Below are 23,034 nucleotides of genomic sequence, written 5' to 3' on the forward strand. Positions count from 1 at the left end.
AGGGCGAATTTGTGTTTGTGTGCATAATACATATGAAGTTGTGAAACAAACACAAAACCAGATCATAAAAATTGAGCTCTTACATTTGTAGTGATTCTTGGAAAAAAAACTACTTTTGCCATAATCTCACACCTGAAAACCTGACCTATCTAGTACTAATTATAATATATCCTGTCTTTGAACATTGGAACCTCAATGAATACTGCTAAAGATAATGATAATAAGATAATAAATAAGATAAAAAGTAATAAAGATGATGATGAATAAGATCACGTTGCATCAACATACCAATTCAGTTGTTTACACTCTTGCTTAATTTGTGTTTGTGGGTTGTATTTTCTGTGGCTAAAGGTTGTGTTCTCCTGCTTTTCTCTGCATTTGTGGTATCTGTGATTGCAGCATAGAGGTAGTTTGTCCTTGCACTGCAGTTGGCTCTCTCAAGGCTACTCAAAAAAAAAAAAAAAAAAAAAAAAAAAAAAAAGAAACAAAACAGGCTTCCAAAGTGGCACTGTACATGTGCATCCATTTCCATAAACCTAATATTTTTCTCATATTTTGTAAAATCAGTTTGAAATACATAATGATGTGTGATGCTATTGCAGAAAAGATATTTTAATTATATGATTTAAATATTTTTGAAACAAAAAGTATGGTATACAGATTCTATATAAATGCACTGATATTAAAAGCAATGACTTTTGCCCAGCGACGCAGACTGCTTTCAGTAGCAAGAGTAACAGAAGGACTGATCTGCATGGTTCTGGTTCTGGTTAAAACCTTAATGAGTGGCAGATCTACCTGTTGTGTTATATTGGGGAGAAATTATATTACTTGTTATGTTTGAGGTGTTTGGGGTATTGCATATATGTACTGTATTTTATGTGTGTGAGAATGTGTATAAGAGAGAGAAAGCGAGAGTACTATATGAGTATGTGGGCCTGCGTGTGGATGCATGAGTGTAAAAATGATGTACATATCAAAGCTGATACTGGTGAAGTTCTGGGTTAAATGTGTATAAACTCCTCGTTCGACTCATGTGTCTCCTGCTCTGTCCAAGCGATAAGTCCATCTTCTGTATCTCTGTTGTACATCTCTGTGTGTCCTTGGCTTTAAGTCCCTATTCACCTGCTACTCTGTGTGTATGTGTGTGTCTGTGTGTGTGTGTGTGTGCGCGCGCGTGTGTGTGTGTGTCTGTCTGCACCAACTTGCATGTGTGTAAGAAAACTTATGTTCTTTTGTGCTCAACTTTGCGTTCTTACTGTAAAGTCTTTTGGCAGAAAATGATGGCAATATTAAGATTTTGTCAAGGAAAAATGTGAATGTATCGCTCTTGTAATTTCTGTTCATCCATTAATGGAGATAATCAAATGTATGTGGAGAATAAAGTTGTGTATTTTATTGTAAAGGGCCTGCCAGTCATAAGATGACTGAGCTATATGTTCAGAGGTCCATAAGTGTGAAAATATGTAAGGAAATATTTGCCAAATGATGCTCTGTGAATAATGTTTAAAACTGGAAAGGCAGGGATTGCAGACTGTGTTGCTTTTGAACATATATACAATAAAAGTTATGTTCTCTAGCAAATTATGCTGTGCTTTTATTTCCCCCACAAGCCTCATCTCTAGCCCCAGAATCAAATTAATCTCCACACTTTTTTATATATTACACTACTTCACTTACCTATAGACATTTGCACCATGATGGAGTCCTAATTTTGCATTATTTTCAAACAAACACAGTCATGGGAGAAATTATGCAAACACAGACTTGAATTGCAAAATTTCCCTTTTGTTACTTCAGAAGCTAAGAGGGCAAAATAAAGTCAGATGTCAGTTTATTTGGTTAGCTTAACCAAAACTATAGCGGTAAAAAGTCCAATATAAAACAACCCTGAAATAAATCCTACCTTTATGAAGGTTATAAAGTTCAGTTTTTGTTGAAACTGTTACAGATAGGTACTGATTAAATTTTATGGTCATTTTGGAGGGTGCAGTTTGTGGTGCTTTTGAACTGGGCTGTACATTACTGAGAACAGTTTCCAATATTTCGCCTACCCTACATGACATAAAACGGGTGGGAAAAATATTAGAAACACCTCTGGCAGTGTTAGTATACGCAGAGAATCCCAACCAGGACCGGCTGCATTCCCTATGGTCCCTTCAATCATAATCTCAAAGTAATGCTGCTCCCTAGTGGCTGAAATCAAGTAGGGAAACAGTTACAGTAATTGACAAAATTTTACTGAGACATGGTTGGATCCTTAATACAGACAGATGTTAAAAGAAAAGGAAAAAAAAAAACAAAGTCAAAATTTACCTTGATCTTAACAATATTTCTATAGAATAATAACTTGAATTTAAGAATGATATTTTTCCCCGTGGTTGCCAGTATTTGAAGAATATATGTATGTAAATGAAATGTAATTAAAAACTTATTTTAGATGGGCATTTATCATAAGAAAATGTGTTATTTTTCTCAGTTCATGATGTTTTTCTACGGTTTTTTTTTTTGCCTTTATTCTTGAAACTAACTGCCTACGTGTAACTGATTCTATTCGCCCCCCCCCCAGAAGCAGTGAATGCGGCATGTGCCACTTTCTGACCAGCAGGTGGTGCAAGGTGCTAAAAATCTCCGTCTCCTATCCCGTCAATCATTTCGCTTCAGACAGTGGCGGGGGCAAAAGAGAGCACGGCCAGGCAGCACCGCTCAGGAGGCAAGCCCAAGAAGTGCACAGCATGGGGGTTGTCTGCCGCAAGTGACAGTTGGCGCTTACACGTAACTTCTGAAGACTGTTTTTCCCCATTTACCTTTTTTTTTTTTCTATTTTTCTCTTCCACCCAGTCAGTTACACGAGTCATTTTATTCATATCAATATATCCCGAGAGGCGCGGCTTATTGCTGGCTGGTTGCTGTAACCTTATCGTGTAGGCTGAAGTTATTTTCAGTTCAGACGAGTTCACAAGTGAAGGAGGAAACGAAGCAGGATGTACCATGAAGAAACTGCAGCTTTACAAAAGCCACGCTATGGGAGTAAGTAACACTTTTTCTGACGGTTTTTAAGCTAACATAGCTTAGTGAACTCCCAACTTCGCTTGGTCACGGGAGACGGAGGGATGAAAGCAAGCTAACGTAAGGTGCCTTCATAGGGATGTTTGATGAGCAACAGGTGGTCCGTCCGCACCTGGCTCCACTGAGCACTGGGGGATACCCTATACTAGGGGTGCCAATCCTTGGAAATCTGTGAAAACAGAGATTTTATGTGGTCAGAGGTGAACGAGAGTGAACAAACTGTCAATGGAGGAGGTTTTTAGCTGGATTCACATCATGGTTGTTAATTTAGAGCTATAAAATTGGTGAGTTCAGGGTGGAAGGTATAGATGTTTGGGATTGGGGGGGGCTGTAAACTGTCTCAATTTTAACTCCTGGACGTCTTGAATTATGCTTTTCCTCCAAAGTGCCCCCAGATGCACCACAGTGGTTTTTATCTATTTATTTAATGGTGGTAGCCAGCATATCAGCCTGTCTACACATTTGCCATTTTCTCATAGGTTAACCATTAACCCGGGATTTTGCTGCTGTTGAGAAATCTATAACTGATTCCATGACTTTACCAGGAGTGAAAAAAAACAAAACACATCTTAAGTCTGGAAAATGCTTCACTAAGTAAGGTTTTGCTGTAGGTATCTTGTCACTTACCAACGTCTGAGGGCAATGTACAACTTTGAGAGATAAAACAAATCAATTATGTCATCACTGCAGTCTTTTTGCTTTGGATTTGGCCCATTTGAATTTCAGTGACAAACTCCTGTTCTGCATACAGGCCACCATAGCTTATGCTGTGTTCGTAGGTAGATGTTTTGTGGCAAAGACTGTGAGATAGGGTAGTCTCAGCAACCAACAAGCTGTCTTCAATGCGGTATGCATTTTAACTGACCTAAAAGCAAAGTCAGCCTTGGGTTTTTATTTTTTTATTTTTTCCCCCTGTTGAACCCAAAAAAAGGTTAGGTAGAATAACTCTACAGCTAGACAAAAGCATGAGTCATAATCATAGAGCCTGTAACTCAGGTCCAGTGGTCCTATGATAAACAAAGGCAACAAACCCATCCTGAAGGTTAAAGGCTCTTCCAAGAAGTGTGTGAGTGATTCAGCAGAGGTAGTGTGTGATGGCTGCACTAGGGCTGCTCTGCCTCATAGATGAGTGTTCTTAAAGATTTGCATCCATGTCAGCTGCAAAGCTGGGCCACTGGTCTATGGTTGGATGGCCAGACACAGTGCTCATGAGGGGTTAGGGTGATTTTTGTGTGTGTAACGAGCACTTTTTTTAGGAACACTGGGTAGGGCCTCCCTTTGCTCTCAAGACAGCCTCAATTCTTCATGGCATGGATTACACAAGATGATGTTGTCTTTTGAGATTCTAGTCCATGTTGACATGACTACACCATATAATTTATGCAGATTTTTAAGATGCACATTCGTGCTGCGAATTGCCTGTTCTACCACATCCCTAAGGTGTTCTCTTGGATTCGGATATGATGACTGGGGAGACCCCTGAAGTACACTGAACTCATTGTCATGTTCATGAAACCAGTTTGAGATGACTTTTGCTCTGTGACATGGTGCATTATTGTGCTGGAAGTAGCCTTTAGAAGATGGTAAATTGCGGCCATGAAGGGATGCACATGGTCAGCAACAACACTCAGAAAGGCTGTGGCATTCAAACAATGATTGATTGGCATTCCGGGTGTCAAGTAAAGTGTGCCAAGAAAACATTCCCCACACCATTACACCACCACGACCATCCTGGACTGTTGACACAAGGCAGGTTGGGTCCATGGATTCATGTTGTTGATGCCAAATCCCGACCCTACAGTCTGCGTTCCTCAGCAGAAATCGAGATTCATTGGACCAGACTGCGTTTTTCCAGTCTTCAACTGTCCAGTTTTGGTAAGGCTGTGCCCACTGCAGCCTCAGATTTAAGTTCTTCGCTGACAGGAGTGGAACCCAATCAGGTCTTCTGCTTTTGTAGCCCATCCGCCTCAAGGTTCAACAGGTTGTGCATCCTGAGATGCTTTTCTACTCACCACAGTACAAAGAGTGGTTATGTGAGGTACTGTGGCCTGCCTTTCTGTCACCTCCAACCAGTCTGGCCTTTCTCCCCTGACCTCTCTCATCCTCAAGGCATTTCTGTGCACAGATCTGCCGCTCACTGGATATTTTTTGTTTTTTGCACCATTATGAGTAAAAACTCTCGAGACTGTTGTGTGTGGAAATCCCATGGGGATCAGCAGTTTCAGAAATACTCAAACCAGCCTGTCTAGCACTAACAATCATGTCACTATCAAAGTCACTGAGATCATGTTTATGTCCCCATTCTGATGTTTGACGTGAACATTAACTAAAGCTCCTGAGCTGTATCTGCACGATTTTATACATTGCACTGCTGCCACATGATTGGCTGATTGGATAATTGCGTGAATGAGCAGGTCTACAGGTGTTCCTAACAAAGTGCTCGGTGAGGGTATATGCAAGTGTTTGGCCTGTGTCTCTCCTCACATATGAGTATGATACGCTCAGTTGGCGGTTTATGAGGTACACCTAGCTAAAACTACTGCAGTCTAATACAACAGTCTTGCAATACATCCTCCCTTCATGAGAGTTATAATGTTCACTTTGTGTTGATACTGTTTGGAGGTGCGGATTATACTTTAGTCGTTTTGGAGGCTGCAGTTTGTGGTGCTCTTGAATTGTACTGCGTTATATGGACATGTGTTCCTATTATTTTTTCCACTTCATTTATATCAGCGCGGGTAGGCTAAGTAACAGAAATGCCTGAAGCAATAAAGTTCAGCAATACCACAAACTATATTGTCCAAAACAATCATACAGTTTAATCAACTCTATAAAATTTCAACAAAAACTGATCATCATAACCTTCATGAAAGGAGAATTTATTGTAGGACTGTTTTATTAGACTGCTTTAGTTGTAACTCGGTGTACCTAATAAATAAACTGCCAACTGAGTATATGTCAAGCCTCTTTAAGAGGCTTGAAGCCCCATAGAGGCTTGATTGAATATTCTTTAACGTCCCACAGGGAAAATAGATTTATACTCGGCACTGCAGTTCTAAGTACATTAAATACAATTTGCTGTCATAAAATGCTGCAAAAGACAATTAAGCACTAAGTCCAGCACAGGTCTATAACTTCGATGAATTTCAATATTGTAAACAGCTGAATTAGTTTCATTTATGGAGGCTGGTTTAAACTGGCCGTTGTAGACAGCAGTCTCAGATGCCAGAGTAATTTTTTGCCCTCCACCTGGGCACTGGGATTACATTGTTTAAGATAATCAAGATGTTTAAGAAGTTTAACTTGTCATCACTAGAGGATGAAATATTCACATCTCATGTGAAGAAAGATAAACTGACTCTGGTGTGTGTTTGCATGCAAGTATGCATGTATACGGTATGTATTCCATGTAAAAAAAACCGAGTTCAAACTCAGGGCAGGGCACTTTGTCCAGTTGGAGAAGGTGCTGTTTTTAAACTGAGCTCCTGGACCTGACATTGTCCCTTCACTCAGCCAGAAATACAGAGATTTGATTGGATTAGAGTGGGGTAAGAAACGTTGGGGGAGGAGATCTTTCTAAGCTGCAGGTAAAGGTCAACTCTCAGAAGTCACTTATCAGTCCGGCACCCCACTACGGCCACTTTGACATGGCCATTTCATTTCCCTCATAAAGGGGCTCAGTGGATTATGTGATGTGGTACACTTTCTGAGGGCTAATCAAGCTTCTAAAAATTAAAATAAACCTCCTTTAACAGGAAATATCCCCTTAGTCTTGGTGTTTTTGGTTGTTATGGGAACTCTTTGATATGAAACTACAGTATCAGAATTGAGATGAAAGAAGCTACTCCACTAAAGTTAGAAAGTCACCTGCTGTACACTACCTGCACCATTCATGTCAGAATTAAGTTCCCTTAAGACCCTCAGTAAACATCAGCAAAATAATTTTCTATTTCAGATGCCTCAGTTTATACTGTACTATTAATGTCAGTCTAATGACCAACTTATTTTTAGGAGAAAACATTTCTGTGGAGAGGAGATTCTTTACGATTGATGATAAATGTTTGAAGTAGCCTATTGTATTTCATGTTTAAGATAACTTACTATATGAATATGAAACATAATGAAGTATCTGTGAATGACTAATGCAGGTAGTATGGATCTGGACACTTCACTGGCTGATGAACTTAATGAGGCACTCTGTAGTGGGATCCAGTCTGATCTGAAAATTAATAAGCAGTGCACCTCAAACTTGGTCTGTGCTGTAATTCAATATAAATGTTTATGTTATGTTTAATGTTAATTGACTTTCTTTTTCTGTTGACGAATTATCCAAGCAAACTATAATTAATAACTTTCAAAATTAAGTTTCTTTTACACACATAAAGGATTTGGTTTCGTGTTATGAATGACAGTGGAAAACAGGTCATGTTTTGATCAGTTTTAAGCATTTTATGTCATTTTTGTGCCACATTTCGACATACAGTATATCATTATCAGAAAATATACGTATTTGGTGATAATGATTTAACATATCACCCAGCCCTACTTTTAACTGTTGAATGTTGAATAATGGAAAATTATTAAATTATGTTTTTGTTTTTTTTGTTTGTTTTTTTGTTTGTTTTGTTTGTTTTTTTAGCCATTCAGGATGATGAGAGGCTGTCAGCAGAGGAAATGGATGAGAGGAGACGACAAAATATTGCCTACGAATACCTGTGTCACCTGGAGGAGGCCAAACGGTAAGATGGGAGGAGATGTGAGGAGCTGAAAGGATGGCGGGAGGTAGAGATGAAGATAAGAGGAGCTTAATAGCAAATACTAATTAAAGCCAACCACTTTCCTTAATTTGTTTGCTTTGTCACATCTGAGAGCTCATAAGAATTGGGTGTGTTCTTGAGGCAAACATTAGGTTCTTTAAAGTTTGATTATGTAGAACGTTTTTGCACTAAAAGTTTTTGTTTAATGAACATCGTAATGCAAATATCAAAACAGCAGGGAGTGGTTGAGAAATTACGTGGTGGAGAGAAAGTGAGGGGAATGTGATAGATAATGGATCAAAGCAGTGTGTGATTAAATAATGTTTGTAGAAGCATTGAGCTGCAATGAGATGATGACACGGAGCTGTAAGCATACATGAGAACGTGTGTGATTAAAACAGGGGAGGTGCGGACTTAGTGGAAAGACTGGCTCTCTTTCCACCATGCCCTTAAACCTCTGTGACTGCTGAAATAATCCACCAAAAAACTAAAAATCTATAAGGCTTCTTAATAATTTTCTCAGTAAGTTCAGTGAATATTTTTTTTTTCCTGATTTCCACTAGAATCTTTTTTCAGAAGTAAGTTATTTTGACGACAACATAAATCTGACGAAGACTCTTTTTCTTTTGAGGTGCCTAAGTAAAACTAAAACAAAACCACTTCCTGTGTTCTTCATAAGGGAATCCATCTAAACAGGAAGGAACAGGAAGTGTGATATGCCTCTTTTAACATATTGATTTTGTGACAAACCCACCCTGTCATAAAGAGATTAAATCCCAGGATGGATTATTCATGCTTAAATCCATTGTAGCATGCTGTGTCTTAGTGGTGATTCAACAATCAGGCTTCTACTTGGGTCACTCTGTATATGAGTGTGTGCAGCCTCATTTACATCAGCATTTCCTCAGATTACTTTTTGACAACTAAACTTGCACTTTGACTCAGTAAAGACTGTTTGAGTAGCCTGCATTATCTTTTTATGTCACAGGATAATAAGGGTCTACAGGGGCAGGTATTCTAGACTAAGCACAGTTTCAGTTATCCATCATAATTGGGCCACGCCTAGATTATGACACTTTTTTTTTTTTTTTTTTTAGTGTGCTTTCACAAGTCCAGTGGTAGGCTAGTTGAGCTGCACAGAGACAGTTTTAGTGAACAGATGCTTAAGTAACACACTATGGTCAACCTCAAAATGACCACTATTTTACTATCGCACACACACTCACACACACCTACCCACACATTCACTTTCTAGCTATTCTGTTATTCCATCCCAGTGCTACTTTCTTTTCCCTCAGTGCAATTGAGCCTCTATTCTGGGAAAGTTGTCAAATTAGATTAGGATTAAGTAAAACCTCTAACGAAGCTGTCAACCGCAGAGAGCGTGGGATTAAGTTCTGCTCTCTGGGGTCAGGAGTTAGCAGTCACTAAAACAAAGCAACAATGAATAAGCAACACTTTCAGTACACCTGGGTTATGATCTTTGAAGAAATTGTTTAATCCACTACTCCAGATCATCAGAAATACTAAAGTGACACTTTTTTGACCGTGCACATGCAGGGAAATGTTGCCTTAAAACTGTATCTGAAATGTGTAATTATTAGTAAAACAACACTGAATTTAATATTAAGGTTGTATGGGAATTCAGATTTTATGATAATTCTACATGGCAAGATGATTCTTTGTTCATTCTTTTTTAACTCTTCAATGTCATATATACAGTTTTCGGCAGTGACCTTATTCCAAATATCAGTGACTTAACTAAAGAGACCCCTGCCTGATCTGCAACATCAGTATTGGTCTTATTCACAGCAGACATTTTGACTTGACATTAGAAAGAAAAACCTGGCAATGTATTTGTTCGTGCTGCTAAACTGCAGTGCATTGGAAAAAGGTTTCAGTTTTTGACAGAGAGCAAAAGGTTGTTTGTGACAGATGGCTCAATGACTTACAGATAACAAGGACCTAAAAGTAACTGGCCTCAGTGTGTGCGCGTGTGTGTGCGTGTTTGCGCGCGTGTGTGTGCGCACACAGGTTTCTGGAACAAGACTTTGTACCCTCACTGCAATTGTAGCTTTTTTGGTGTTGCTTTTATACAGGTCCACTCCTAGTCAATGTAAAGCATGTTGTTTTCAGTGAATTATACTATCCTAATTTTTAGACAAACCCTGCCCCACCACATATACTAAATTTCTCTCTTTCAGACACATTCTCCCAACATTGTTTTAAGCACAGGAAGTGAAGTTTCACAGGAGAGTGAGTTACCCATGCAGGATGTTCCTTTAGATGATGTTGTCATGTTCCCGCCAACAATTATTTAAAAAAAAATCAGATTTCTTTTTTTCTCAGTAATCATCTGCATTCTCTTTCCATTAGTATGTCGCTTCTGTGATGATCCTAAACCTAAAAGATTTCATAAATTGTCTGGATTTTAATCTGGCTGGCCTCAGCGACTAAACTTTGCTGTGGTTCTGTCTGTGCGCGCGCGTGCGTGCGTGTGCTGGCCTCAGCGACTAAACTTTTGCTGTGTGGTGTGTGTGTGTGTGTGTGTGAGAGAGAGAGAGAGCGAAAGCCCTGTGTATGTCCGTATCCGTTTCATAGTGATTCGGTGCCAAATGGCCTTTTCCTGACAGGCAACGTTGTGTGGTTGGTTGGTTAAGGTTAACTGATGTATCATTATGTTGATGTAACAATAGGATCTGCTTGATAACAGGCCTAAAATTACCTGCTTAACATCAGTATTGGGAAAGGAGCATCTGCCCAGTAACCCAAACCATACAGATATGGACTATAAATCCCCCATAATCACCCATAGATTACTGTTTTTAAGTTAAACCAACCCCCAGGTTCCAATCCCCTATAAAGTGCTGGAGAACCATGTCATAATGTTTTGATCCTTGATCCCTAACCCTGAGCCTTGACCAGAACCTGTAAAATTATGGATTTCTCATGTGTGGAGAAATGGTATAAAAATATTCTACAGAAACAAGTAGTTTATCTCAAGTTATGTAATATTAACACACACATGAAGTATTTTTACAGAGCAAATGCAGTGGCTATCTGCACTCTCCATTTTATAAAACATTGAAGTATGGCAGAGGTCTTCTGATGCTGTACAATATGCGAGAAGATGACAGAATTGATTACGCTGATGCTTTATTCCTCCAGGTGCCAAACCTACACACCTCACTGGGTTTTTATTGACAGTACATGATGTGTTGTGGTTGTCCTTAGTGTGCTGACACACATTTTGGCAGACTGGATCTGTTGAGCACCCACATAAATTTAATTAACCTAAACAAGGTGTCTGTGGGCATGCATGTGGGAAGGAACGCTTTATTGCTTTAAGACTGAAAGAAGGCAGGAGTTGTTGTTGTGAATGAAATCCATAGATGAAACATAAGCAAGCTTAATCGCTGAGCACTACAAACTTTTTTTTCTTTTTTTTGCAAAAGCTAAACTCATTTGTGGGATGATGAACAACAGGGTAACAACTTACTGTGCGTTTTTTTTGTTTGTTTGTTTGTTTGTTTGTTTGTTTGTTTTTTGTTTTGTTTTAGTTTGGAACCATCAGGACAGAGGTGTTACCATAGTAATAAATATGGTGTCACTTCCAGGTAGTAAGATAATGTGTTACAGATTTTTAGACCATGATGATTCACTGTGCTCACAAATCATTCACTAGCCCTTTGGAATGTTTTTCCTAATATCTCTGGGAATAGTCTGGCCGACACTGCTGCTCTGAAGCACTATTCAACCTTTCAAAGGGAAATGACATCAGTTTGAAAGATGGTCAACATTATTTTAACATGAACTGAATATTCTCTAATCAGTTTTTTTACTTTTTCAAACGTCTCTTTGGTCATCCTTTATAGTGATTCACTTTCACGTTTGATCACACATTACTCAAGTGAAACTCAATAATCCCTTGCCAGTGATCAAATTAGGCTCTAGATTAATTGAAGTAGTATCAGATTATCTTGCTCACTGTCCACCTCTTTAACCTCAAATTGCCACACGAAAAGTAAGCCTAAGACTAACACTTACATGGTCTCAGAGCCCAGACTGCAAATCTGTCCACAGCCCCCTCCTGAAAGCATGCTGGGCACAGTGTGGGTGTTGCCTGTAACAATGTCCAGTTCTGTCGGGCCGTCAGACTTATTTGTTGCTCTGTTTAACCAAAAACCTTTTCAGTTAATTATAGGAGCAATGGCACTGGTGTGTAACGAATAAATATTGTATGACTGGAGTTGTGTACCCTAGTGCCTAATCCAATAAAAACTAATTTCATGAAACCAAGGCTAAGATCTCAGGTGGCAGGGTAAACACACAAGACTGTTTATATTCTGAATATAACCATAACATGGTATTCATTGTTATAGAGAAGTCAATAAATTGAGCATGAAACTTTAATGCTCACGAGATTTTATAGGAAATTTAACCCAGACAAGTAACTGTACTTTACTAATGAGTAGTTTTATCTAATCTTTATTTATATTCACCTCAGTGAGTTGAGCAATAATTTGAGATAATATTATCTGCTTTTAAGCTTTTTAAGCCATGAACATTCTCGAGTAGACTATAATTATTAATTCATTTAAACATTTGTAATAACTTCCTCAAAATTAGTTTTCTCCTGAGCTCAGTTTGGTTGCAAGAGATGAATATTAAAAATGCTTATGAAAATCCTCTGTCTGGTCTAAGGTCAATATTTGTGTATTTTCAGGTGGATGGAGGCCTGCCTAGAGGAGGACTTACCCCCTACCACAGAATTGGAAGAGGGACTGAGGAATGGTGTCTACCTTGGCAAACTTGCCAATTTTTTTGCCCCCAAAATGGTGTCAGAGAAAAGGATCTATGACAGAGATCAGGCCCGATATAAGGTAAATCTCCGTTCTTTTGCATTTAAGCTATATCCATCTTCCCTGTTTAGGTAAGTACATATTCGTACTACATTTGCACTCTTCACCAGCTTGCATCATAGCAGACAGGAGGACTATTTCCAGATCTTTCAGGCCCTTCCTTACAGTTTAAACAGTTTCACCCTGGAAAGGGAGAAATGTGGCAGGCGAGTGTTAGAGCGTCACTGTAACATGCAGCTTTGCTACAAAACTACAAAAAAGGGCTGAGTGAGATTTAACTTGACTTTGAGCTTGATTTTTTTAATTTTATTTTTAATTTATTTATTTTTTTTCTTTGACAAATTTTAAACAAACCTTATCAGACTATCAGATGCTATAATCAGTTTGGGATTCAGTATGAGGTTTTTAAGTATCAGTTGGCCAGCTCAGCATGTGTGTTTTAAGGTCATTGATGATAAGCTTGCTTTTTTGTAATGCAGCATCATTGGTGCATTACGTAACAACCCCTTTATCACTATTTTTCTTTTAATGCAGTAGAAAAATTTTGAACCAGTTCTTTGCTCGTCCTCATAATTACGCAGCTACATTTCTGCCTATGCTCCTGTTTTCATCTCCAGAGCAAAGGGCTGCACTTCAGACACACCGACAACACAGTGCAGTGGCTCAGAGCTATGGAGTCAGTGGGCCTCCCCAAGGTAAGGGGCTGACACAACCATCACGGATACAGACACCCACTCCCTTTTTAACAAACATGCATACAAATATGTACAGTGTACAGACCCATTTGAGCATGCTTTCATAGTAATCACTCCTTAAGAGATGGCAGCTTTTACAGGCAGTACCCCATTTTCAGACGAATTAAGTCATTAACAGTTGGTATTCTGTGAAGGCCTATGCTAAGTTTAAAAAAAAAAAAAAAAAAACATTCAGTTTTAACTGTAACATTCAGTTAAAGATGGCACAACACAAATTAAACTGGAAAAATCTCAAATACAAGGACAGAACTGAGAACATGCCATGAGGGTCAGGATGGATGGACTGGTCATCTCATCCACACAACTGCTTTTGATGTCAGTACTACTAATCAATAATTCATGATTACAAAACACTTGACTTATTTCTATGAAGGAAAACTCCTCAAGACTTGTTTGTTTCAAGTTGTTTGAGTTTTTTTTGCAGTGTGATGCTTTATGCAGGACAATGTTTTCTTTTCTGACAAGTGTTGTTTCACCACTTCAGTGGTATATTAGTTGTTATGCAAACCCATGTGGGGCGGGAACTTGCAAAAGATAAACAAATCACCCAGGGAGATCCTGTTTTAAGTGATGCTTTGAACCATAAACTATGGTATTGGGAGGGACTGGCTTTTTGGTGTGTACATTGACTTGTTGTGTACTCATATTAGAGGGCAGAAAGCCTATTAGAAGTAAGTATTTGTAGCTACAATTAAGACAGGGTAGAATCCATCTATCCAGTAGACACCATAACTTGGACAGGGTATAATCTGTCCCCCAGCAGTTGTAGAATGAATTTCAACCCTGTTCTTGGGCAGAATCAGTACAGTGACTACAGTAAGACTGTGTAAAAATAGACTTTTAGTCATTTAGTCTAAGAAACTACTGAGGATTGAGCAGGAAAACAAGAAAATGCGAAACTTAAGAACTATGGCCAAAATTACAGTAAATAGTTATTAAATTGTTAATGTGATTTGCATCCACATAGTGAATACACACCAGCACTTGTGACAACTTGTTTTGATTAAAGATTTCAATGGTTTTATGTCCTCAGATTGTACTAGAAAAAGACAAAATAGTTTCCATCGCTGTGACAAAATGCACACACACACACACACATTTCAAACATCTGCAAGATGACCTCATTACATAATTCTTGAGATGACACAAAAGACTTTACTGAGCTGTGTCCTGGAAATGAAAATGTAGTAAAATTGATACCAACTTATCTCTGTACTGCCCTTTAGTATTGCTTTTTAGTTTAATTTGGACTAGGCACTCTTCTCAAGTAACCTTACATAGGCTTCTTGTATTGTATATGACATCATGGTTTTTGAGCAAAACCATGATGTCATGTCTGGTGTGACATGACATTAAACTGAATAGGTGTATGATGTCATGTATTTGTTAGTAAAAGCTAGCAAAAGTTTTGGATATTAAGTAAATGTCTGCAAGATGCCTGTTTGGGGGGGGGGGGCTGGGACTAGGTCAACCAAATATGTACCATGAGCAGTGATAGAAGGGGCAGAGCAATAGCATGAACACCTGAAAAATAGCGTATAAGCCAGTCTAATAAAATAGGAATACAGTACATGCTACCATTATGAAGCTGGTAACCCTCAATATTTTAAAAATGATGATAGAGATTGGTGTTGATTCAACTCCGTGGTATCGAAAATTATCACTTCACAAACTTACTATTTATTGCACTGCTGTTGCCTGGAATTGTGTTATATTTTACAGGTTTTTCTATTATTATGTTTCTGTTATTATTAAGGAACTTTATGATGGATAGTGTGCTCGTGTTCAGTTGTAGCAGAGTGTCAAGACACTCATAATAGAAGAGGGACTAATACCTATTCTGGTTTCTACTTTCAGATATTCTATCCTGAAACGACAGATGTGTACGATCGCAAAAACATGCCCAAGGTGGTATACTGCATACACGCACTGAGGTAAGACTAAAAGCCTGCCAAAAACATAGTTTCTCTCTTCTGACAGCAAAATTGCTCACCCATCTGTAAAATTTTTTGTTTGCACAGTGGCAAGGTACTCATTTGCTTTTTCCTGGAGGTGCCACACCTGACTATCAAGTGTTACATAACTTCTGAGAGAGAAATGAAAACCAGTGGTACTAAACTGCTATTGTTATAGATGACCTTAAGGCCAAGTGCTGGTATTTAGTAGTTAGAATAAAACCATAACCTGTTGGGCGGAATAGATTCATTCTGTATGTGCAGCAGTAGTCTGCTCACACTCTTGCCACAGACAGGTCACACATTGTATAATTCAGATTCATTTTCTTTCACTCAGTGGTAATGGCAGACAATGTCAAACACTTATGTTTTACTTTGACATGTAGAGGTTGTTTTTGCCATGCACAGAGCAGTGTATTTAAGTTACAGAATTTGAAGATGGCTCATATGTAGAATGACAAATATATGAAACTGTTCATACTATGATTTTTTTTTTTAATTATTATTACTCTCTGGGATTCAGGCATGGCCTCTTTTTGTGTCCATCAAGTTCAACCTCTAATTTTCAAGTCAAGAGGAGAACTAGTCTTTTGCAAGTGATATGAAACAGGAACTGGAAAATGTTATTCCTACTTATGTAAGGCAGTGAGAAATACAGACCTTTCATTATTTAATTAATTGCCTGTTTGCTAAAATAATTATTAACTGAGTAGGAATTCAATTCACAGTTTTTTGAATATCTGTTACTTAAGTTAATTTGTTTTGAACACTTTGATGAGAATTACCATACGAAGCACACTGAACCTCTACGGTATGTGAGTAGGGGCCTGCTGGGAAATCAAATGTGGTTTTTCAGTGTTCAACTCTTGACTTACTTCTCACTGCAAAGTTCAAATTCATTGTCACCGTTTCAGGTGTGCGAAATTCTTTCTAATAAAAGTTGGTTGTCCTCCTTTAAAACGGGTGGCTTGAGCATTACAACTTTAAGTCCTTGCTTTTTCAGTTGAGATGACTTTGAATGTACTAAAGTCAGTTAAGTCTATCTGACCTGACCAGTCAGCCAAACACAGATTTAGGGAGAGGGTATTTGAGCTACTTGGATTGTTTTCTCTGTTGTAGTGTTTTGGTCAGGTCCTGAGAGAATTGGTTTCCTTCCCTCCTTATGCACACACGTGCTCTTCCTTCCTGCAAGTCCAGCTGAAGTCCCAAAAGACCTAGTGAATACTCTGCTTCCCTGTGTACAAACACATGCAGACATGGAGGCAAAACAGCAGATGCTCTGGCATTCAGTGTGGTGGAAAATTGAAAGGGAACACAGTATAATAGGGAAAGAACGTAGCTTACAAGTACATTTTAAAACACCTCTGACAAAGTGGTTGAGACAAAGAGCTTAACTTGTTGCTTAAAATGAGGAGGAAAACATGTAAAACAAGGGACATCCAAAGTCTGTAGAGAGCTAGTTGCTCCAAGCTAGTCAGCTGATTGTGTGTAACCCCTGTGGCTTGTAATTGGCCACCTTCATTAACCCCAGTCAGCTGTTACTGTGTTTGTATCTCAGACTGAATCAGCTGCCTGCATGTGAAAACATTACCCTTTGTATAAGCAAAGTTTAGATAGTTGTCTAAAGCCCCCTGTGTCCCAAGGACAGAGTGCATTTCATGTTTACACACACACTGTGACCAAAGGGCACAGTGACGACTCCTCTCAGGGCTGTGCTGATGCCATACCTGCCTAAATATCTATAATTCATTACCACTTATTAGGTACCTGTGGGAAGATGAAAGTTTTATGAAGTTTCCAGCCACCTTCTTGCTAAATTCATTGCTCAGCGGTGAACTGAGTCTGTGGCTACTGTGAGGTAGTGCTTGTTGTAATCTGAGCCAACACTACCCCCCTGTGGTGTAAATGTGACACCACAGGGGGTAGTCATCAGGAGCAATCACAATCTGGTGGGGAAAAATAAAAATAAATCTAGAGTTTCACTTTCATGATATCAGACTGTTGAGCTACTGAATGTTTCAAGCTTCTGCTTCCTTATTTTTTTTGTATAAATCTTACTCCCTGTGTATTTTTTTTTTTTTAATTCCAGCTTGTACTTGTACAAACTGGGCATAGCACCACAGATTCAAGACCTGCTGGGGAAAGTGGCCTTTACAGGTAAAACCTGCTGAATTCAGTATATAAGTATAAGTATAGCACAAAAACACAAAAGTTATTTAAACTTTAGACAGCACAAAAAACAATTTAAGTTATTATTTCTTTTAAAATGAGGGAGACATGTAGCCTTAGGGCTTTTTGAAATCCTGATGTGCATACACCTAGTTGTGCAAGTGTTCATTTAATGAGAATCCTCTTTGTGCTGTAGGTAATTGTATTCCCTAGTCTTGTTGGGATTTAATTGATTTAATTTGATTTAATTCAAACATTAAAGAATGATATCATGCACTCTCAAACATGTTAAGTTTTATGGGGATCATGTCAGTAATTTGGATGTTTGAATTACCCAACATGTCAGTAAATCAAAATATTCCCTGTGACCATTCAAATAGTACTGAATAACACAGAGAAACTACCAAGCTTCAAAGCTTTTGACATTGGATTGTCCTGAATAAGCCTCAACGCTTACTCAAATGGGATATTTCATCACTCCTGAGCAGTTTTTATTTTTTCCCAATTTTAAGCATTCACCACGTTATTTTATACGCCACAGCACAAGCCTTCATTTGTTCTGCAGAAGGCTATCAATCAATCACAGAAGTTAACTTGTGTCAGAAGTAAATAACCTTGTCAACAAGTTAATCGCTCCCACCAAAATTAAACATCCTTTTGTGTGTAAAGGGGTAAGCAATTGTGTCAGTATGAGAGGACAACACAGTAGTTTTTTATGCATTTCACTCAGATATCCTCTAAAGCCAACCAATTAAACACATGTCATAAAAGACACCATTTTTAGCAGTGTATTCAGACTCTTCTCAACATCACTGCTCAAATTTCTGGTATGTTCCTTATTATATGTATAGGCACATATGTAAGAGTAATGTACACCAGAAAACTAGGAAAATGAAAATACAAAAAAAAAAATGTCTCGATAAAATTAAAGTAGATTATTTAGAAATAAAAAACTATGTAAATTACCTCCAGCACCTCATTGGCCATCCAACCACTTCTGTGTGTCTTGTCACATTATTTTATGAAATACTTGCCTTACAATACACATGGTGCATGGTGCTTCCCGCTTCTAAATGTCTCTGTCATGATGTTCTCAAAGCAACGTGGAGCTTCTATCCTCCGTCTTTGCCTGACTCTCCCTCTGAACAAGCACATTACCTGTATATTTACATTCTCCTGAATGACAGGTCTGTTGTCTTACAGAAGGGATGATGTCTGTCTCTTTCATGTCCAGTATCTGTGGTAGCTACATAACACTCAGTTTCACCCCTTGTGGTTTAACTGTGTATGACAAATGATAACTGAGGAAATTCAACGTATTCACAAAATTTAAGATGAAAATGTTACAACTTGAATTTTTAAGATTCCTTTGTTATCATTATATTATTATATCATATATTTTTGCATTTGGATTTACACAATGAGCATGCTGATGAACACATCTTAGGGTTATACAGATCATTAGAAAATCAGTTAAATCCATTTTGACCGCAGAGGCTAACATAGTACATGACTGGATCATTTGAAGATATTTGTACTTAGACATTTTATTTCTGAATGAAAGAAAAGGAAAATAACATAGCTTTTAGAATTGAAAAAAATGTTTTGAGAATTGTGATTCTGATTTGATGATTGTGCCAAAGCAAGCGAGAAAAACTGTAAAAGGAAAATAAATTATAATGCATGCAGTACATTTTAGCCTTTACAATGCCATACTCTGTCATAACAATTTACCTTGCCATTGGTATATATCTGACTTCCAGAGGAAGAGATCAGTAACATGAGGAGTGAGCTGGAGAAGTATGGCATTCAAATGCCAGCTTTCAGTAAGATTGGAGGTATCCTGGCCAATGAGCTCTCAGTGGATGAAGCTGCCTGTAAGTCCTCTGACCTTTTTAAACTAGATTTTTAGTGATGTTTTTGACTGAAACCTCAGAAGACGAAGAGTTAGCACCTGACATAGTTAACTAATATTGTGTTGTTTCCCAATCTCTTTTTGGCCAACACGAAAATGTTCATACATACTCTGTTATCTTTAGTGCATGCTGCTGTGATTGCCATCAATGAGGCAGTTGACAGAGGTCAGGCATCTGTGACGATGGGAGCCCTGAATAATCCTAATGCAATGCTGAGGAACACAGAGGAAGCTCTGGCCCAAGACTACCAGGACACACTGAGCCAGGCTAAGGCTCGTAAGCAGGATCAGTCTTCAGGGAGGGTGAGAAGAAAACACCTCAGTGACCTCTAAAGCTTCAGTGTCATTATTTTATTTCCATAATTATAAGTAATATCATTATTACTGGCTTTTCCTATATAGAAGTCTTGATCAGCTTCTGTGTGACTTTCACTGTCTTTGTTCATTACATACACATCACTGATGCTCTTTCATTTTTTTGGTCTAGTCAGACATTCATTTACATAAAGGCCATTTAAACAACAGCACCATTAAATGAAATTTCCATCACCAATGCAAACACCTTTCCACTAAATCTACTCTATGCAATGTCACATCCGTATTCAACCCAGGTTGGGAGTAGGGTTGCAAAGCCTGGTCTAAGGGTGTATGTTGACCTTTTCAGGTTGACCACCAACAGATGTTGAGCCTTCTGTGTTGCTACAACCAGAAGTAAGGTTGCAAACTCAAATGTGAACTTAAAACAGGTGTTTCTGACAATAGTGTGCTGACAGCTATAGTAACTGAAAAGGACTCTGCACCGAGGTCTGAAAGGGCTTGTCTGCACTGACTCACTCCAGTTGCCTTGCCAGCACATTCCAGTGGCTGCAGTGTCAGCTGTACTTTAGCAAACGCTACCCATCCGGCATCTCGCCTCCCATTCTCTTAACAAATACTGTAAAAACAGGAGCCACCCATTTCCACGTAATGGCTGAAATGTGATATTTAAAATATGCAACCTCATTAGTATGAATGGGGGGAAAAAATGAATGCGACCAGGTACGTACTAAATGTGCAAAATGAAACAAATACCAAATAAATGCATGCATTTTTGTTTGCCTCTCTCTGTTAGCGCTCCTCTATTGCTACTGAAGAAAGAGATGTTTATGAGGAGCTGCTGACACAGCATGAGATCCAGGGCTGCATTGACTTTGTCAACAGTAAGGACTTTCCCTCCCTTGATCCTTACATGCCCCTCCCGGGAAAAAAAAACAAACTGTCCAGTACCGTGATTGTATGCCTTTTTGCATGGAAAAAATGGTGTACAGTGTGAACACAGGACACGTGTGAACTCTGAATATACAATAGAGAATGTGCAGTTCAAAAAACAAGAAATTATATAAAATTAGTTTGTTTCAGAGCTTATCTGAAAGATGTTGAAAAGAAAATGCATTATCCCTCAATGACGTCTCTCTTGGTTTTCCCTGTCTTCAGTCCAGGCAGCAGTAAGGCACGTGAATCAAGCGGTTTCGACACAGGATGAGGCTGCTCTGTTGGCCGCACTTAGGCTTGAAGCTCTGGCCCTGCTGGGCGTTCATGAGTCAAACTGCCACTGGTACCTGGAACATTTTACCACCTACTGCCAACATAAATCCAAGGTATACTGAGTCAGAGCTCTTTTGCTCAGTTGTTGCTTAATCGGGGCCTCAGGAGCCAGAGCACCTCTCTTTTCATTTCAAGCTGTCAGTTAATTGCATTTTTTGTTGTTTAGTTGTTTGAGATATACAGTAAACAAGCCGTTAGTAGATAGCTTGAATGAAAAAAGCAGTACTTGGGTGTCCAAAGGGGCAATAGTTGAAAATTACTGTGACATCTCACAAGCCACAGAACATATGGATTCACACAGAGGAAAGTATTCAAAGAAGATATTAGAATAGAAACAAATCAGACAGTTGTTTACAGCAACTTTGACAATTTTTGTAATCTGAATTTTTGAGAGGTTTTTTAGCTGTCCATCTAACAGAAGCGGCGCTTGAGCGCACCACAGTTCTTTGGCTGTGGAGATTTTGTATAGACATTGATGAAGGACTATAGCTGCTGTTGTGCCGTTTCACTACTCAGACAGTGAACACACTCTGTTGCAAAAAAGTATAATCACAATTTCAGAGAATAAAAAACTAATCAGCCACTGTACCTTCATTTGGAATGGACACCCCCAGACCCTGCATTAAAGCATGCTGAATAACCATGGGATCTTAGTGGGATTTCTCCAATGTACTCTAAACTTTGTGCTGCAGGATGGAGGCAGGGCCGTGATGGTGGACAAAGAGGAGATTCAGAGAGTTGTCAGCTCTTGCAATGACTTTGCAGAGGCTGAGAGACGAAGTGAGCACCTTTTGTTACTTACCATGGATGTGTATAAACAGTAATTGCTGGTCAGTTGAAAATCACATAAATACCCACAATTGAGTTTCCCAACAGTCAAAAAATATGTAAAGTCTTGTCTACTTGATACTAAGATACCTTTGGGAATTTCAGTTCAGGTTACTGCAGAAATCTATGACTGTGACTGACTATCTGTGAAAATTTTCTTGACCAGAATGCGAAGCAGTTGCTGCGATCAATATTGCCATTCGTCTTGGCAATGCAGTAGAGACAGCGGAGCAGCTGATGAACCCTGAGGCACAACTGCCAATTGTTTACCAAACTGCTGCCAACCTCTATCAGGCTGAGCTTTTCAGTTTGCAGCTACAAGGCGGGCGGGTGAGACTTTATGTTTAAAATTTTAAAGCCTACATCTGGACCCACGTGCTCATAGAGATATGCTTACAAGTGTAGGGAGGTCTGTACTTGATATATATTGCAGTTAAATGTCACTTCATGCTTGTGATCCAGACCTTTATGTTTATTAGTCTGGCCTGAGCCACGAGGAGCTGAGTGTAGCTGTGGAGATGCTGTCAGCTGTAGCAGTGCTGAATGAGGTGCTGGACACCAAAGACCCACAGGCTGTGATTGAGCAACTAACGGACTCTCCTCTGGGCTTCACCAACATGGACCAAGACAACCTCAACAGGTAACATGGCTGCAGCACAAATAGCTTGGGACTACTGAAGAACTAAAGGTATCAGTGCATAAAACAAGTACTAGGAACACCAATTGCATGTATACCATTGGATAGCAGGTTTGAGACTGCAGGTTCAGGCTTCTCTTTTGGCCAGCATTTGTCTGACTGAAATGTCCTTGAGCTGTGCTCCCCCACACATGCCGCGTTCCGTACTCCACATACTAACCTGCCCAGGATCACTAAACACTTGATACATATCACTGCCTCTCTTAGAAACATCCAAACACACACTCACACATTACCCACATATACTCTACTTAATCTAATGTAATCTTAATCAAAGACTCTTATCATTTCATCGTACACATAATTGTAACTGCTTTATGTAATTGTCTGTATGTTTGTCCATTATGTTTTTGAAAATTTTTGTCAGGCTATTTCACCAATGGGGAAAAAAAAAGAAGAAATTCCCTTGAGCAAGACACCAGACTTAACCATCTCCAGCTTTG

General features: G+C 38.9%; 1 protein-coding gene across 2 annotated transcripts in view; it reads left to right on the plus strand.

Annotated features, from left to right (window-relative positions):
* Positions 1 to 2,672: 2,672 nt before the first annotated feature.
* Positions 2,673 to 23,034, plus strand: part of iqgap2 (IQ motif containing GTPase activating protein 2) — a 38,268-nt gene continuing 17,906 nt past the window's right edge. For both annotated transcript variants that reach the window (XM_040154857.1, XM_040154858.1), the window contains exons 1-13: positions 2,673 to 3,030; positions 7,709 to 7,808; positions 12,553 to 12,709; positions 13,306 to 13,383; positions 15,301 to 15,377; positions 17,488 to 17,555; positions 19,331 to 19,444; positions 19,607 to 19,785; positions 20,594 to 20,681; positions 20,956 to 21,119; positions 21,759 to 21,846; positions 22,061 to 22,224; positions 22,374 to 22,534. In XM_040154857.1, the coding sequence (XP_040010791.1) occupies positions 2,985 to 3,030; positions 7,709 to 7,808; positions 12,553 to 12,709; positions 13,306 to 13,383; positions 15,301 to 15,377; positions 17,488 to 17,555; positions 19,331 to 19,444; positions 19,607 to 19,785; positions 20,594 to 20,681; positions 20,956 to 21,119; positions 21,759 to 21,846; positions 22,061 to 22,224; positions 22,374 to 22,534 (1,484 nt within the window). In that variant the 5' untranslated portion in view covers positions 2,673 to 2,984. The remainder of the gene's footprint in view (positions 3,031 to 7,708; positions 7,809 to 12,552; positions 12,710 to 13,305; positions 13,384 to 15,300; positions 15,378 to 17,487; positions 17,556 to 19,330; positions 19,445 to 19,606; positions 19,786 to 20,593; positions 20,682 to 20,955; positions 21,120 to 21,758; positions 21,847 to 22,060; positions 22,225 to 22,373; positions 22,535 to 23,034) is intronic.

The sequence above is a fragment of the Xiphias gladius genome, chromosome 19, assembly GCF_016859285.1.
Source record: "Xiphias gladius isolate SHS-SW01 ecotype Sanya breed wild chromosome 19, ASM1685928v1, whole genome shotgun sequence".
NCBI classification, from domain to species: domain Eukaryota; kingdom Metazoa; phylum Chordata; class Actinopteri; order Istiophoriformes; family Xiphiidae; genus Xiphias; species Xiphias gladius.